At 37.6% G+C, this 19,039-nt stretch overlaps 1 protein-coding gene across 2 annotated transcripts in view; it reads right to left on the reverse strand.

Moving 5' to 3' along the window:
- The window catches only part of Vps16A (vacuolar protein sorting 16), a 156,473-nt gene that overhangs the window by 60,690 nt on the left and 76,744 nt on the right, over positions 1-19,039 (reverse strand). For both annotated transcript variants that reach the window (XM_089101677.1, XM_089101676.1), the window contains 2 exons: positions 9,544-9,669; positions 927-1,054 (listed from right to left, as the gene is read on the reverse strand). In XM_089101677.1, the coding sequence (XP_088957803.1) occupies positions 927-1,054; positions 9,544-9,669 (254 nt within the window). The remainder of the gene's footprint in view (positions 1-926; positions 1,055-9,543; positions 9,670-19,039) is intronic.

Consider the following 19,039-nt stretch of genomic DNA (forward strand, 5'->3'; position numbering starts at 1 on the left):
ATCAAGGTTAAAGAATTTTCATGCTAGTACTTCGAAGAGACAAGTACAAGCCCTACACAAGCCCGACGTTATATGCTCAGCAAGAAGCTTACTTTCAGAGCTTTTCTACTTCATTGAGTTTCCTTTTTCATACTAATTAGCAGGCAAGAGAAAGACGATTTTTTCCCTGGGAAAAACTACTAGACATTTTCCTAACTTTAGGCAACCTTTCTCTCTGTCTCTTTTTCAAGACTGGGGAAAAGTACTGGATAAAAATTTTGAATTTTGTTTCTTATCGTTTCCAAGCTACAAACCACCGCAAAAAAACAACATAACATAAAAAAACACAAAAAAAAACGAACGCATCAGTAGTGTTGCCCCGGGACAAAATAACAGTAACAATATTTCATGAGTTGAAATTATTTTTGCGATTCTTCAAAATGATTAGAGTCAGGGTACGGATACAAAAACAGAAAAACTACAACATCAACAAAACAAAAAGTACAAAACAAAGAAAAACTTTACAAACTTGGAAATGCAGATCATCGATCTTACCCGAGATACTATCTCGGAGATAGGATTACATAACCAGCATTAAGTCGGATTATGAGCTTGAGAACATACCAAGATAGTTTTTAAAAGAACAGATTATAGTCGTCGTAGATGTGTCCATTTAATCCTTCGAACTAAAAAAAAATGTTCCCATGAAAAGCCTAAAAGCTTTCATCTTACGTACAATTACGAAAATTGGAAATACGCCCTTTCGTTATGAATAAAGCAACATCTCGTTTAAGAAAAACTTCGCAGAATAAACTCTTCTCTTCATTCTAGACGTTTAACACACGACGTTGAAGTAATAAAAATTTAAATTTTGATCGGGTTTCAAGTCTGTTACTATTATCCTATAGTATCATTGTGGAACATTTATATTACACAATTTCACTTACTGATCAATTGTGATGGGAATACCAATTTGCTCATTTCGGACAGCATTCAAGATGCGTAGAGTTCTGGCCATTAAAACAAACTTCTCAGGGTCGTGGCCTTCGATGAATCCTTTTCCTATCTGGGCAGCCTTTTTGAAAAAAAAAACTTGTGAATAACTTTTTTTAATGATTACAATAAAAAGAATAAGATTTTTTTTATTAGCAACGACTGCATCAAGAATGTACTGTTTTTCTTCGTAGGCTATATAAACCTACTCAAAATTCAACTATGCAAAATTCAATCTACACAACTTCCATCCATGCAAGAATAAATCCAATATTTTCCAATTAATCCAATAATTTCCTAGAAAATATTGTATTTACTAGAAAAGACATTTAAAAATAATAATTAATTAAGATAACAAGATAGAAATATTATAAGGCCGTATCCAGGGAGGTGGGAGGGGGGGTGCCCGTTTTGAACCACGTAGAACAGTAAAACCAACAAAATTCAAAAGACACAACATTGAACCTACATAAAATTAACGCAGCAAATTTCACTGAGAAGCACCGAAGGGATGGAAGGGGTAACGGTAGACAATGCTGTACATCTTTGAGGTGCTAAAAAGATGGTGAGGATATTAAAAAAGTAAGAGACAACGAGATATTGGTTTGGAAGATACCAATAACGACGATAATAAAGACCATGTTGTCCACTACATGAACACTAACATGTACCATCTAGTCTGGTAATAGATTACTGTTTCTGAAGCGGAAGTCCCGATTTGCAATCCTTACAAAAGAAACTCTTCGACCATTTAGCTACCACAAACATTAGTAATGACAATCACTATAAATTCGTAGGCTTGAGTTCAAAACTATGTAGGGTGACAAAAAAAAACAAAACAAAAAAAAACAAGGGACACTGGCTGACAGGCAGCGACGTCGGTTGACGACATTTCAGATGTCGAGGGTCATACAGGTCGTCGTCAGCATCGTCCTCATCAAAACCATCGTCGCAATTAAAGTCGTCTTAAAAATCGTTTACACGGCCTTTGGCATCAATGTCGCCAACGCTATCGTCTAATACTAAAATATTATATAGGCATATTCATAAACTGAGATTCGACACCCTATGCGTCAGTAATGGCTCTGGAGAATCTTAAGCCTCCTTTTTACATCTTCTACGTATAAATTTCGTATGGCTAAATCCTGATATTATCTTTTTACCTCCAAATCCGATAAAAACAATCTTCTTTAATGAAAGGTTTTGATTCTATAAATTTGTGAGAGTATATTGAAAAAAAATACGGAAATTATCAAAAAAGTACTGACTATACTTCCCAGTAAAAAAACAAAAACAAGAATAAGATTAATAAATATAAAATTAATGTTCCAGACGCACAAACTTTAAATTCTAAAATTAGATTTCGGCTAATACAAGAGCAATAAATGTATACAAAATTCAACTTCTGAGGATTATTGATTTTATATATTTTGCAAGACCGTTGAATGAGTGCTTGAATGATACTTCAACGTGATTTTGAGTGTTGTATCTTTAATTTCGTTGGGAAAGATAATGCATTGAATGTTTTAAGATATTTTTACTCTTTGTTTTCTAATTTTTTCAGTACTAACATTTTTAAGCACCATTGTATACTAAGTCATGTATTTTACATAAACGGTCTTATTCTGACATCAAAGCAATATTTTTTTCATTTCATTTATTTTCAGTTCAATATTTCCTATATTGTGCTATATTGTTACTTGACTTACTTGACTTGACTTAAGGCTCCTGATGAGGGTTCGGCGTAGAGAACGATGAGACCAGGCGCCTCCGGATTGTCCTATCGCTTGCCAGGCATGCCGCTTCTTCCACCAGGATGTGGGCTTGGGCAAGGAAATCATCGGCTTTGTCTTTCCACCTAGGAGGGGGGGCGTCCTCTGGATCGCTTCCATCCGTGTAGGGTGGGGTAGAAGTCGAATGCAACCCGTGATGGGGCGTCGCGTGAAATTTGAAGGAGGTGGCCGTACCACCGAACAGTACGCTGTGCGAGCTACGTCAAGAAAGGAATTTGTGCCGTACGTGACAGGAGGGTCTGGTTGCTAACGAAGTCAGTCCAGTGAAGTCCCTCGATTCTTTGGATGTGTTTAGTCTATGCGACACCGACGGCGCTGAGGATAGATTTTGCAGCTGACCACGTCTCCGCTCCATACAGCAGCACGGTGCTGACTGACGCATTGTAAATACGCATTTTGGTAAAGCGGCTTATGTTTGGCTTTCACCAGATGCTGCTCAGCCTCCCAACAAGTGCCGACGCTTTGGCTATTCGAGACATAAACTCTTTTGCGATCAAGTCATCCCTCGACAGAATAGATCCCAGGTAAGTGAAGTCTTCAACCACATCTACTCGGTTGCTTCCGATGTTGACTTCTTTTACGGTAGAACGGAACGTGGAGGCTCAAGGAGCATAAATTTGTTTTTCTGCCAGTTGATATTCAGTCCAACTTTCGAGGCTTCTTCTGAGAGCACCTAAAGAGCCTTGGTGACCTTTTCGACAGTGTCCGCAACTAGCACTATGTCGTCGGCGAAGTCAGCATCAGAGAGTAGCCGGTCTCCAAACTGAAGGCCGAACTGAAGGCGATTCATCGTGCTGGTCATAACATGGTCTATGACGCATGGTCTAGTGAAAATATGAAGATCCTGGCGGCAATTGGGAAACGAATATTAATAATGTCTCTTAATGTGTAACTGACCAATCTTATGAATGGAATTCAATGACCTAATTGGCTTATACGACTAAACTCCATGAGTGGACACACTGTTTTTATATTAATTAACGTCAACTTTACTTTAGACTAGAAATAAGTTTCTTACTGAAAAAGAAGTTAAATAAAGTAGTCTATTTTGTTTGAGATCCCAATAATATGGTTTATCAAAGTTTAAAAAGAAATATTCCACTATACATCGAACTTGACGATAAATCTACACAGGTAGAGAAAAACGAATAAAGTTTATAAAGGAACAGACTGGTCAGATTCGTGCATCATCGGACAATTCCAGGTAAACACTAGGAACAATAATATAGGCTGGTACACTGAAATAATACTACTACTAACAACTCACTGCAGCACCAAGCCGCCTAAGGCGAACACATCTACGCACGCTCCTCCTCCATCAAAATCTATTCAAAGCCTCCCTCTTTACACCATCCGAGGTAGTTCCTATTTCCTTAAAATCTTTCTTTATGACATCCTCCCACCCCAGACGAGGACAACCTGCTTTCCGTTTAGCCCTAGACGGTTGGCTGAAAAGGACAATCTTCTGCAATGTGTCGTCTTTCGTCCGCAGAACGTGCCCTAGCCATCTCAACCTTTCTTTCATTATAGCCCTAGAAAGCGGGATTCAACCACATTTTTCGTACATCCTACAATTTGAAATATGGTCAGTCAGCCAGGTACCCAGAACAATCCGTAGGCAATTTCTCTGGTAAACGTCTCGCAAATCTTCATCCTCTTTTCGGAGCGCCCATGCTTTAGAGCCATATTTGACCACTGTAATCACTGTACGTTCCAATATCCCAATCTTAGTTTGCAGACTTATCTTCCTATTCTTACAAACTTTTTTTCCCTGTGAAAAACACTCTGAGCATTGGCTATTCTACTTTTAGCATCTTCACTGCTCTAACCGTCTTTACTAATAATACTACCAGGGTAAGTTAAGCTGCCCACCTGATCAATCTCTTCGTTACCCAACGCCACCTTTTCATCCTAACTTATTCCTAGCCTTAGCGATTTAGTCCTCCTCGTTTGATTCCGTGGTCTCCCATTGCCTTTCCTGTGCTACTTTAGACAAAGTCCATCAAAATGATTCATATAAAGGGGGATAGAACACAACTCAGCTTAACTCCTGATTTAATACAAAACCAGCTGCTAATCTCATTTCCTACCTTAATCGCAGCAGCGTTATTCTCGTAGACAGCACTAATCACTTTAATGTATTTATCTGGTATACCATTCAAGTATAAGACCTTTACTAAAGCTCTTCTACTCGTATCAACGGAATGGAACGCTTGCTCATAACCTATAAAACTGAGGACCAAAGGTGTTTGACATATAAGGCACTTATCAATTATTAACCTAGGAGTGAAAATGACAGAGTGAAATAAGATTGGTCGACAAGTCCTCTACCTTCTCTGAGGCCACACTGTTCTTCTCTCAAAACTTTGACTACAGCATCTGTCAGTCCAAAAATTAACATATTACTAAGTAATTTGCTACCTACAGAGACCAGGCTAATTCCTCGATAATTACAACACTCACTCTTATCACTTTTCTCATAAAGTGGCTTAACTGAGGTTTTCTTAAAACCGTTAGGTACTTCCCCTTTTTCAAAAATCATATTCATAATCTTCAGTAACTTATTTCTAACATCAGAGCCACTATATTTAAGAAACTCATTTACCACACTATCAGCACCTGGAGCCTTTTATTCTTTAATCCTTTTCGTACTGTCGCTAATTCTTCCTCACCATACTAATCTTCGTTCATATCCAAGGTATCACAAACTTTTTCTTTTTCCTCTTCATCTTTTCCTGCAACTGTATCTCGATTTAGAAAATTCTCAAACAGTTCCGCCCATCTCTCTATAACTTTTTCCTTATTACTAACTGTGGCCCGTTCCTATCTTTAACTGGGACAAGTCCGGATTAACAATTTCCTCTCAATTTATTAACATGCCAGTACAATATTTTACTATTATACCGTCTAGCTGCACCTCCCAGATCCTCGGCAATTTTATCCATAACCTCCACTTCACACCTCCTTAGTTCATATTTTCTCCACTTTCTTTACCTTCCTTTTGTTTTCATATGATCTATCACTCAGATAATTCTTGTACAAACCCTTTCTCCTCTCTATTAAACATAAAGCTTTTTCACCAATATTTGTAGCTGCAGTCTTAACTTTGTCTTAACACCATCAGCATCTTCACAAATTGTTTTTCTAAAATTATTTCAACCATTTTCCACATTGTAAAATTTTAAACTCTCAAGTTTAGGATTCAACTGTTCCTGGAAATTCTGTCTCAAATTTTCATTCTGGAGTCTACCAGCATCATAACTTCCCGGGAGGTAGTTACGCTTCCGAAATTTCAGCTTTTAATTAACCCTAGACAATATTAGATGGTGATCTTTACTTTTAACATCAATAACAGCACTCATATATACCCTAGTATCTTGTGTTGATTCAGCCAGTCTTCGGTTTACTATAACATAATCAATAAGGTTTGCTGTCTTACCACCACGTGAATACCATGTCAACTTATGGGTTGACATGAGACTGGCTTAGAACCGGACAGCAAGAAGTCCCTGGGACCTTCAGTATGAATGGAGGCTTTGTACAATCCTGGTTTTCTTTTTTTCAAATCACCTGGCATACGTGTTTAAAATGTGAGGTTTGGTGTTTGTATACACTGTGCACATTTTCATATTGATAGGAAATCATTAAGTGACCCCCATAGCATCCAAATTTTCAACTTTTTTTCTATATGCGACATTAGTAATTATTACTTTCTATACGGGTTTGCATGATATTAATGGACAATCCTTGTAGCATAATCAACCTTACATGCAGTCTTGTTACTACTACTACTACTACTACTACTAACAACTCACCGCAGCACCAAGCCGCCTGAGGCCAACACAGCTACGCACGCTCCTCCTCCACCCCAATCTATTCAAAGCCTCCCTTTTTACACCAGCCCACGAAGTTCCCATTTCCTTTAAATCTTTCTTTATGACGTCCTCCCACCCCATCCGGGGACGACCTGCTTTCCGTTTAGCCCTAGATGGTTGGCCAAAAAGAACATCTTCGGCAATCTGTCATCTTTCATACGCACAACGTGCCCTAACCACCTCAACCTTTCTTTCATTATAGCCTTAGAGTGCGGTATTGAACCACATTTATCGTACAGCCTACTGTTTGAAATACGGCCAGTCAGCCGGGCACCAAGAACAGTCCGTAAGCAATTTCTCTGGAAAACATCTAGCAAATATTCATCCGCTTTTCGGAGCGTACATGCTTCAGAGCCATATTTGACCACTGTCATCACTGTAGCTTCTAATATTCTAATCTTGGTTTGCAGACTTATCTTCCTATTCTTCCAGACTTTTTTTAACTGTAAAAAAACACCCTGAACCTTGTCTATTCTATTTTTAACATCTTCACTGCTCCCACCATCTTTACTAATAATACTACCAAGGTAAGTGAAGCTGCCCACCTGATCAATCTTTTCATTACCCAACATCAACTTTTCATCTTCACTTATTCCTAGCCTTTGTGACTTAGTCTTCCTAACATTAATTTTCAAACCAATTCTAGCACCCTGAACTCACAAAACCTCTAAAACTTCATTCATTTTGCTCACACTTTCATCTAAGATGCTTAAATCATCAGCATAATCCAAGCCGAGGAGACTTTTTCCTCCCCATTTGATTCCGTAGTCTCCCATTGCCTTTCCTGTGCTCTTTAAAACATAGTCCATCAAAATAATCCATATAAAGGGGGATAGAACACAACCCTGCTTAACTCCTGATTTAATACAAAACCAGCTGCTAACCCCATTTCCTACCTTAACCGCAGCAGTGTTATTCTCGTATATAGCATTAATCACTTTAATGAATTTGTCTGGTATACCATACAAGGATAAAACCTTTATTAAAACATTTCTATCAAAAGAATAGAACACTTACTCATAATCTATGGAAATGAGTATCAAAGGTGTTTAACAACTCAGACACCTCTCAATTATTAACCTGAGTGTGAAAATTTGGTCGACACATCCTCTACCCGTTCTAAAACTGCACTATTCCTTATCGCTAATTGCGACCCCATTCCTATCTTTAACTGGGACAAGTCCGGATTGACTACTCCCTCTCAATTTGTTAACGTGCCAGTACAATATTCTACTATTATGCCGTCCAGCTTCATCTTCCAGATCCTCGGCAATTTTATCCATGGCCTCCACTTCACACCTCCTCAATTCATATTTTAATGCTTTCTCCACTTTCTTTACATTTATTTTGTTTTCATACGATCTATCACTCAGATAATTCTTATACAAGCCCTTTCTTCTTTCTTCTGACCATAAAGCTTTTTCACTAATATTCTTAGCTGCAGTTCTAGCTTTCTTTCCTAATACACCTTCAGCAACTTCACAAATTATTTTTCTAAAATTATTCCAACCATATTCCACATTATCAAATTTTAAACTCTCAAGTTTAGTATTCAACTGTTCCTGGAAAGTTTCTCTCAAATTCTCATCCTGGAGTCTACCAACATCATAAATTACGTCCTGCTGCAGTTGTCCTCCTATAGAGGATCCCCTTACGATGGTGTAAATTATCCTTAAGTTATCCTCTCCTTTTCTTCCCCACAGTCACACATTATATAGCTTTCGTACAGAATCCGTTTGATAAAGAGACAATTTCAATTAAAAAAATATTCTGGCTTAATTATTTGCCTAAAGCAAGATATTATATTACCTTCATTTTGCAATGACGGAGCCCCCAGCCAGACAATGCAGTCACGACTGACGGCAGCGAATCAGGAGATACCTGCGCAACGCCGACCATTGGTCAGCATGCGAAAAGTTTTTTTTAAAGCTCATTTTGCAATAAGTAATGATAGTCAGAAAATGAGGGGAAAAGGGTATTCCAAATTAATCAGATAGTATCGCTGCACTCGCCTAAGGAAATTTGTAAAATTGGGAAATTATTCTGATATCTGTTGTATTATTTCCCACTGGTGACGCAGAAACACGAAAGTCCTCTTTCACGCTTCATCTACTTACACTACGGCTACCACACTACTACTCCATATTGTGTAAATAATCCAAAATAAAATTATTCTTGCCAAAAAAGTAGCCTATGATTTAAGAGTACACGTAAACAAGTAGGGGGGGGAGGCTTAGCACTCTCCCTTCCAAATCTTGATATTGTGACAACTTTTCTATCATTTCTGAGACTTCCCATATGCTTAAAATACTGTTGATTTTCCCATTTAAAGTTTTAGCCCCCTCCATCTCTTCGAACAAAAGACCCTACTTGGATATTTCAAACAGTTCGTGTTAACAAACTGTAAGTAGGGAGCGAAGCGACTCGATAGTAACTGAAACCCAAAAGAATCCAATTTTGATGCTTATCCAGAATACACAAAATTCATCAAGTTTAACATTACCATCCGACTCAGCATATCAGAGAACCGTATCGTAAAGTTCTCAAGCTCCTATATATAAAAATTAGGAACCTTACATTCCTTGCCAGAAGCAAGACCACGGTTGCGCATTCACTCGCCTGCCCGCTTGTTAGTTTCAGGCCGGGGTGACCATATCGAGCCAGATATCATAAAAGATCCGGAGAGGGCTCATTCGATTGGAAATTAAAAGTTCTAGCCCCCCCCTAAGAGACCAAAACAATTGAACGGAAGCCAGCCCCCCTCCCACGACCACCCTTTTCCCAAAGTCCCCCCATCAAAAAATCAATCCCAAATTTACAGGATATCTGAATAGACTAAAATAAGCTGAATTTTAGGTTGCAGCCAAGTAAGGATCAAGTACCGATTCCCATATTCATATTACCTTTAGCAGGCTCTTTTGCAGTTTTGGATCGAACTCATGGCCAGCCGCTTCGGTACATTGTTGAACCGCTTTCACCAACTGATTTCTCGTTAGTCGTATATACTCTTCACATTTGTAACTTTTTTTCTAAAATCAAATTAACATTTAAAATAAGATTTGGAATTATTAGCATTTATCAAATTATAATTGATCTGGCTATACCAATGGTCTAAACAGAGTTTATTTGACTTTCAATCTATGAGTTTTCAAAAATATACAACTAAAAAAGTTTGTCTAAATCACTGGTTCCCAACCAATTTCGGGCCATGCCCCACTAAGGTATTTCTAAAACTCACCCGAAGCTTAAAAGGCTATGAACTAGGCATTTTTTTTGGGGGGGGGGGAGGGGTCGTTCTCTAAGCATTTTTCATGCTAATGAAAAATAATGTCTGTATAAAACACCTTTTTATACAATGCATCACGTTATTGCAATACTATCATATATCTTTATAGTCGGCCAAAGGGTGCACATCCTCCTTATGAACCAACGAAATTTTGTAATACTTCACTGGTGCGGCCTGCGTCCCACTTTGGGAATAAAGGGTCTAAACTAAGGCTCAACTAACAGCTAGTATATTGATTAACCATTCCCCCCCCCCACCCATAAAAACTAGATTGCTCGGATCTCTGTAAGTAGGGTATGTTTAAACTATTTTAGGAGACCAGCTTTTGTTTAATGAAGCATAAAGAATATCTGCTTATTGTCTACTAGCATTTATCTAGCAACTGGCTCTACGCATCTATAGGTATACTCAATGTTAATGTTGCTGAGTTTGCTTCTTTGCTGTTAACTGGAAAAAGTTTCTGAATTATTTTGAGGTTATTTTCCTATTGTTGTTTACCCTCTAAATACAGATTTTTTTTGCTAAGTAGTGTTTGTAAGACCTTCTCCAATTATTGGAATAGGCACTTTCCCTGGGTATTTTCATCAACGCCGTATTTTTTTCTCAGGTAGATTGGCACGCAATCTATAGTATCAATTTTTATAGCGTCATTTTGATTTCGTATCGTTAAGAAGCGCACTGAGAACTAGCAGAAGAGAGGAAGGAACCTCTCGCAAGCGACATATTGTACCCGCCGGTATAAAGTTACCCGTAAATTGCGGGGAACAGTTGGGGGGGGGGGGTTCTTACACTTCCTTTGTTCCTAGGTTCCTTCATTCAGCATTTATTCACCATTCGGTGCTGATGGCGTAGACCACTGGATTGCTCGTTTATAGTCTGTTCTGAATTTTGTCCAAAATAGTATCGAAAAAGGATCCTCTCCAGATATTATGAAGAGGCATATGTCTGAATTTTCTACGCTCGCCCAGGTTTCTGAAGCAAGGAGGCAAATCTTCCAGTTCTGCCATCCTGGAGAAATTCAGCGAAAGAGAGTGGGTGCAATTGTTTTTATCAATAGTGTCTCTGATATTATTGACACTATCACAAAGTGCGATGCTGATGATGTTGGTCTGGTAGACTTTGTCATCTGTCACCCTAGTGAAGTACCCCTTATTCCCGCTGATGCTTATTGTGAATTGAGTTGCCGTGTAAACTTCTGTTTGTCTGAGTTACGCTCTTTGTCTGAGTGTGTGAGAACTCTCCTGGCTGGAATAATTGGACGTCCTCCGTCGTTAATGCAAGAGCATTCTGTCTCTTTGAAGCCGTCCTATGTAGTTATTCTAAAAAAAATACCTACTGACCTCAAAGATCCTATTGAGCGCAAAGAGACCCTTGATACCCTGGATGGTCATGATGGCATCGGAAGTGTGAGATCTGATCCTGTCAAGAAAAGATGGGTAGTTCATACCCGAGATAAAGCCTCAGCCGTCTCTCTCACCGCCGCTGCAAATAGTCAGCTTAATGTGTCCACTCATGTCCTTAATCAAAAAGTGCTTGGTATTGTGAGTGACATCCCTGCTGGTGTGCTAAAATCAGAGCTTTTTAGTATGATTCCCGGTCTTGTTGATGCAACTAAAATTGAAAGTTCAAGATCCATCTGCTTTGAATTATTGACGATGCTGCCTTAAATAAAGCTATAAGCAATGGTTTGTGAGCGGGATACGAGCTTTTTCAAATTAGACATTTCCAGGTATTATCGCCTAGATCTTACCGTTTTCAATCGCCGAACCAGATTGTAGGTAATTACCCACTCCAATCGACTAATCAAAAGTGTTCACGGTGCGCCGCTGGACATTGTAACACACGTGATAATCCTTGCACTGAAAGCCCGAATTGCGCCAACTGCGGGGGAAATCATGTTTCCTATAGTCTCAGATGTCCAGTGTTAAAAAGCTTTGAACAAGATTAAGAAATTATTGCTAGTGGCAATAGATTTTGCTTTGCTTCACTTAACATTAACGGAACCAAAGACAAAGATTTTATTGATGCGCTTCTTGATTATGATATAGTTTTCCTACAGGAAAATTTTCTAACTAAAGCCAATACAGATACTCTTGAACGGTCACCCACCCACCACATGTTTGTCGTGAAGCTAAAAAAAACGTGCGGTCGACCCTCTGGGGGTCTTGCAACTTTAGCTCGCCTCGCTCAGAAGAGCTTATTTCTTCTGATCACAATTTACTGTCAATAAAGTGCGGTAATATGGTCCTCATCAATGTCTATTGCCCTGCAATCGCAAGAACATTTCTTCCCTATCTTCCTTCGCGAGTTCTTGCCAGCGACTCATGACACTTCGGCTAACTGTGACTAATCAGGGATTAAATTGGTTTGTGGCTGATGAAATTAACTTATGAAATTGAGTCGCCTCCTCTACTAGCTTATGACCGTTCTTCTAACCATAATAAATGGTTTCATAAGCCAGATTGGAAAAGAGTAGATTCTGAAGTTTATTTGTTTGTTCTTTGCTCGTTGTTGTCAAGCCTGAAAGTGCCTTTTCACCTTTTACAAACCTCAGTAAGGTCACCGACAGCCAAGATTGATTCATACTGTTACTATTATCAACTCGTACATTGTTTGAAGTCAGCTGCTTCAGCTTCAGTTCTTTTGTGTGGGAAAGTTTGACTTTCCCACAACTCTATTTTATTTAAACAGTAAAAAACTTTAGCGTAAAGAGCGAGAGGTTAAGGAGGAGACAGCCTTCATATACGGAATAATTTCTTTTCGTTTTAAGTTTTAATGTCGCTCCTTACTTTCAGCTAAAAAAAAAACTTTTTTTTATTTAATCTCAGTAAAGAAGGGAGTCAGGCAAGGTGGTGATCTGTCTCCATGCGAATGCTATCTCTTATTGTGTTTTTAGAAAATGTTGTTGTTAGTCACATTGCCTATGCTGATGACGTACTGCTAGTTAGTCATGCTAAGTCAGACCTCACAAAGAATCTAAATGTTCTGATTAATGCTTTGAGTATGATTGGGCTTTCTATAAATGCTTCAAGGTGTGACTTTTTGTGTTTTAATATTTCTAACCCTGCTCCTCCTTTATATGTGGGTACAATGCTACTCGAGTGTGTCTCAAAGTTCAAATGGGTTGGGATTACTTTTCCCAATACATTTTCGACTACATGCTCCTCTCTGGTTGCTAGTGCTCTGCATTGTATTCACATCTCATATGCAGTGTATTCACAGGCTTATATTTACCACAGTTTTCGTTCTCCTGCAATTCTTTTTCTTTCCGGTTTTCAGCCTCCAATGCGCAAGACCGTCTTAAACTAAGGAGAGCCCATTTTAAATATTGTAAATTCTTGCTATATTTGCCAAGATGGTATGGTAATCATAAGATTGCTTCTCATTTCGGACCTATCAACCCACTAGTGCTGCTTGACAACATCGCTAAGGATCTGAAGACTAATACTCAAAGAAGATATGGGCCAGTGATCCTCTCACTTATTTTTTTCCGATCCAGTGATTCAGTGGATACTGTTATGTTATTTATGTTGTGTTTTCCTTCTTATTTCCTTGTGGATTATACCATTTTGTTTTTATTTTTTACTCCGTATTTATTTTATATCATTGCGGGTTATAGACAAACTTACTTACTTACTTACTGTTAATCATTATTTACAGCTTAAAACGCTGCCAATAATTGTTTATCCTTTAAAGCGAAATTTATCCTTTAAACTGACTTAGTCATTTATCCTTTAAAGTGAAAAGAAAAGATCCTCTTGGCCTAAATTAAGATTTTTTTTTAATATATTGGTCAGCCATTTTTCTTAAAAATTGGTTTATCCAAATTAAAATCGATCGAATAAAAACTTAAAACATAACTAAAACTTGTTACAACGATGCTTCCTTTTCAAACAAGAACCAACTTCGTCAAAGCTACAGTCGAATCTGCGCACTTAGTTGTCATTCCTTTAGATTATTCTAAAGGAATGTCTTTTCTGACTTTTCCTTCTTTTTCTTCGTTTTCTTCTTTAATCGATGAGTTACTGTCCTTTTAACGGCAAGATTTTGATTTATTAATGTTTTAGTTAGTGATTATATGTGTTATTTATTATTTTTGTTGTATATTTCTTTAGCTGAACTGTGATATTTTTACTGTTTACTGACTGTGTTGGTTTTACAACTTGTATAGCAAGCCTATTGATTTATAACGCCTTTCTGGTTTATTATTTATAAGCATTCATAATAGGAGGAAGGGGGTGTAATATGAGTGGATAGCATTATATCCCAAACAGTCCGGTTCTTTGACTGCAATAGATACGTGCAGCCACAAAGACTTTATTTAGTGAGCTCGACATAGAAAACCGACTAAGACTTAAGGGTATCAAGTTGAAACTTTCAAAGAATAGTGAGTAAGTTGTTGAAATACAATAAAAGACATTATGTACATCCATCTTATCAAAATGGCGTATCTACAATATATCCAGAACAGCTAATAGTGTTCAGTGTAAACTGTGAATAATATCGATAATGAACAAAATCAAAAGATACTGTGTGTACCTAGATTGTGAAAAGGACGTATCTGCAATATTGCAGGAACGGCAATGGATATTAACTTGAAACTTTTAGGGAATGCTGAACTTAATCAAAAGACACTATTTGTATCCATGTTGTCAAAACTGCGTATCTACAATATCTCAGGAACGGATATAAGTATTAAGCTGAAAGTTTCATGAAATGTAGGCAGGGTATTGAACTAAAGTAAAAGGCATTATGTAAATCTAAGTTGTCAAAATGGTGCATCTGCAATATCTCTAGAACAGCTAATGGTATTAAGATGGAATTTTAAGGAGAGGTTTAGAGTGTTGTTGAACTAAATCAAAAGCTGCTAAGAGAATAAGGGTTGTCAAAATGGCATACCTGCAATATCTCAGGAACCAGTAATAATTGTGAATTGAAACTTTCAAGGAATGCTGAGGATGTTACTGATTACATCAAAAGATACCATGTGTACCCAAGTGGTCAAAAAGATGTATTTGCAATATCTCAGGAACGGCAAAGGGCATTAAGATAGAATTTTCAAGGAATCTTGAAAAAGTTGTCAAGCTAAATAAAAAGACACTATAGGCATCCAAGTTATCTAAATGGTGTATCTGCAATATCTCAGCAACATCCGAGGGTATTAAGTTGACACTTTCGGGAAATATTGAAGTAAATCAAAAGATACTATATACATTCGGGCTGTAAAAATGACCTTGATATAATAAAATATTCATAATATTGATCTATGATGACATTTTGGCAATAAAAAAACAAACATAAATTAACCGAGAAAAGACTTTTTCCGAAAATGAATTTATTAAGTCATTTGTGTTCATTAAAAACTATATGTGTTTTGAACTTCTTGATTTGTCAAAAACACTAAACGAAAAGAAACCAATAAAACAAAATCCCAATAGTAATCAAGGTGACAAGAAAGAACTCACGAAAATAAACTGAATATTTAATATATAATGATATTAATTCCTGGAAATGTCAGGTATTAAAGATTCAAGATTTTATGTAACAGCAATTTTTATTATTCAATCTGAAAATTATAAAAGAAAAAAGTTTAAAATAAATTTAGTTTTCACTAAAGCTCAAATGATGCAATAGCCTTTAGATGGTTTAGAGGGAGGGCAGTGTTTGCAGTAATTCTGTCCGTTTAAAGTTTGATTTGTATGTGTTATCTTAATTTTTGGTGCGATTATTCATTTTAGTTTCTATTCGTTGTGGGTTTCATTTATTTACTTCTGATCCTTTTAAAATTGAATTATTAGATGACTTTATTTCTGCTCACCTTAGATTTTCGTATGGCTCTTCACTTTTTTTTATAAATAAAAGTTAGACTTGATTTTTCGGTCGAGTGTACAGTGATCGTCTCAGCAGAAATACTGTTATTTATCATCATGGAAAGGCAGTGTGGTCTTCGATATTGACCAGTTTCATTTGAAAAACTTATTTGTCGGAATACGTTTTATTTTAATCAAAAAGTAAAAAAAGTTCGCTTGAGAAATAAAACGTCACCGAAGGCGTCTAATTTCATACTTATTCTATGTGTTGTTGTTGTTTTTTATATATATACATAGAAACATCATAGAAGAGGACTTTGTAAACCTGGTTACTCTCCATCAGCTTTTTCTTCTGATATACCTAAGCAGAGTAGTTTAGTTATGACACTGCAGAGTTCTGTTCAGGAGATGCTTCACTTCAGTCAAAACTTAAGCCTAATCTTGAAACTGTTAAGTAGATCTCAGTGTTCTTCCAATGAGGTTGCGGTTACACATATTGTGGTTGCATCAGCTATTGAGAGGCTGAGGCCGAAATCATCTTCCCGTATAGATAAGCTTAACGGTCTGCATATCGAGCATGAACACCCTTCCGTCCTATAGCATTGAAGTTAATCCATCTTCTAATGCAGTTAATCCTTATCATGCGTATTTTCCCTTTGTCTCTAATTCTGTGTCGAACGGTCACACCAATTTCAAGAAAATAAAAAAAAATGTTGCCCAGAGCACTTTGCTGCGTCCTATTGCCATTTCAACTGCTCTTTGCAGGCTGTGTGAAGTAGTTGTTACAGACGAGTTTGAGAGTGAGGGTTATGCTCATCCTCTTCAGTTCAAATTCCAGCACGCAGTCGATTGTTCTGATATTTTATTTATTGTTACCAGTTTGCTCTATGAAACAAAGCCTTCTGGTTTTCCCGTATTTCTTGGCCGACTTGATATCAGTCAGCATTGGACATGCATCTAGAGTTGCCACAAATTTGCACTTGACGGACATTTTCATCATCACTTTTCAACTCATTCACGCTATCCTACAATCTGCATGATGTTGAATCATTCGGAAGATCTTATACTTCCTTCGACTCCCTATGGACCCCAAAATTCCAAAATAATTCGGAGGTTCGGAACCGTCAGACCTGATGTTGCTTTAATTTCATTTTATGAAAACAACAATCGAATTATCTTGGATAACATATTTGGTACATCTCTGCTGATGCATCGTGTATAATTGAGAGCTATTATTTATTCAAGTACAATTTCTATTTATTTGTTATAAAGTCACTTTTTTCTTCGACTAGTATGCAGTGTGTAGTTGAGACTTGGAAATTGTGCAACTAAATAGAAAGGTAAACTTGTTATTATTTGCTATTTATTTACGCGTAGTTTTTATTTAATTCAAGTTTTCTTCTTCTTTCTTATATGTTAAATGAATAGACAAATATACAAAAGTAGGCATTTTCATACTACATTCTATTGATTCATACTGAACACAAGCGAAACTCGCAGGTAAAACTCCATGCCGAAACCACCCTACCCCTCTTTAAAGCAAACAATATCCATAGCAGTTACCCATACGAGTATATGATGATTGAAGCAGCATCATAGGGCAGCGCAATAGCGCTGCCTAAATAAAGAACGATATTTGCACAATGTATTTTTTTTTCCTTAAGACCAGGGCACTTCGTATCGAATAAGTTGTCGTAGAAAATTCGAAAAGGGCTTATTCGATTGAAAATTGGAATCTCTAGTGCCCTTTTTAATACCCGAAAGTGGTTGGAAGGCAACTAACACCCCTTCCACGCCCACCATTTCCCCAAACATATCCAATCAAAATTTTGAGATAGCCATTTTGTTCAACGTGGTGGAAAGATCAGGAAATTAGGTTTTTGAGGCGGACAATCCCCCCACCAGCCCTCAGAGCAAGGGTTATAAGTTATGCCCTGGGGACATAAAAGGTTTTAATAGAAAGCGTTGTCGTAGAAACTTCAAAAAGGGCTCGTTCGATTGAAAATTCAAAAGGCTAGTGGCCTTTCTAATAGTCGAAAGTAATTGTAGGGCAACTAACCCCCTCTCACGCCCCCTATTTCTCCAAACACATGCGATAAAAATTTTGAGATTCCATTTTTTTAACGTAGTTAAAAGTTCTGGAAATTGGGTCTTTGAGGGTGAGAACCCTCTCAGAGCCCTCAGGGCAAGAGTTGTAAGTTATGCCCTAGAGGCATATAAGGTTTTTATAGAAAGCGTTTTCGTAGAAACTTTAAAAAAAGCTCATTTGATTGGAAATTGAAAGGGCTAGTGCCCTTTTTAATGGTCGAAAGTGATTGGAGAGCCACCCCTCTCGCGCCCAACATTTCCGCAAACACATCCTATCAAAATTTTGAGACAGACATTTTGTTCAACGTAGTTGAAAGATCCGGAAATTATGTCTTAGAGGATGACACTCCCCCTACAGCCCTCAGGGCAAGGGTTGTAAGTTATGCCCTGAGGGCATATAAGGTTTTTTATAGAAAGCGTTTTCGTAGAAACTTCAAGAAGGGCTTATTCGATTGGAAATTGAAAGGGCTAGTGCCCTTTTTGATAATCAAAAGTGATTGGAGTTCACCTAACGCCCCTCTCACGCCCACCATTTCCTCAGACACATCCAATCAAAATTTTTAGATATCCACTTTGTTCAACGTAGTAAAATTTTTTTGGAAATTAGGTCTTTGACGATGCACCCCCCCCCCACAGCCTTCCAGGCAATGGTTGTAAGTTATGCCCTAGGGGCATATAAGGTTTTTTATAGAAAATATTGTCATAGAAACTTCCAAAAGGGCTCATTCAATTGGAAATTGAAAGGGCTAGAGCCCTTTTTAATAGGCTAGTCGAAACTGATGGGAGAGCAACTAAGCTCCCTCTCACGCCCACCATTTCCCCAAACACATCCAATCGAAATTTTGAGATCTCCATTTTTTTCAACTTAGTTGAAAGTTCTGGATATTATGTCTTTGGCAAGGGTTGTAAGTTATACCCTGGGGACATATAAGGTTTTTATACAGAGCGTTTTTATAGAAATTTTGAAAAGGGCTCATTTAATTGGAGATTGAAAGGGCCAGTGCCCTTTTTAATAGTCAAAAGTGATTGGAGGAAAACTAACACCCCTCCCCCACCCACCATTTCCCCAAACACATCCAATAAAAATGTTGATATAGCCATTTTGTTCAAAGTAGATGAAAAGTCCAGAAATTATGTCTTTGAGAATGATAATCCCCCCACAGTCCCCAATGCAAAGGTTGTAAGTTAAGTCCTGGAGGCATATAAGGTTTTTAT

This window comes from Artemia sp. Qi Xiang Cuo, chromosome 15 (genome assembly GCF_049724085.1).
Source record: "Artemia sp. Qi Xiang Cuo chromosome 15, ASM4972408v1, whole genome shotgun sequence".
In the NCBI taxonomy this organism is placed as follows: Eukaryota; Metazoa; Arthropoda; class Branchiopoda; order Anostraca; family Artemiidae; genus Artemia; species Artemia sp. Qi Xiang Cuo.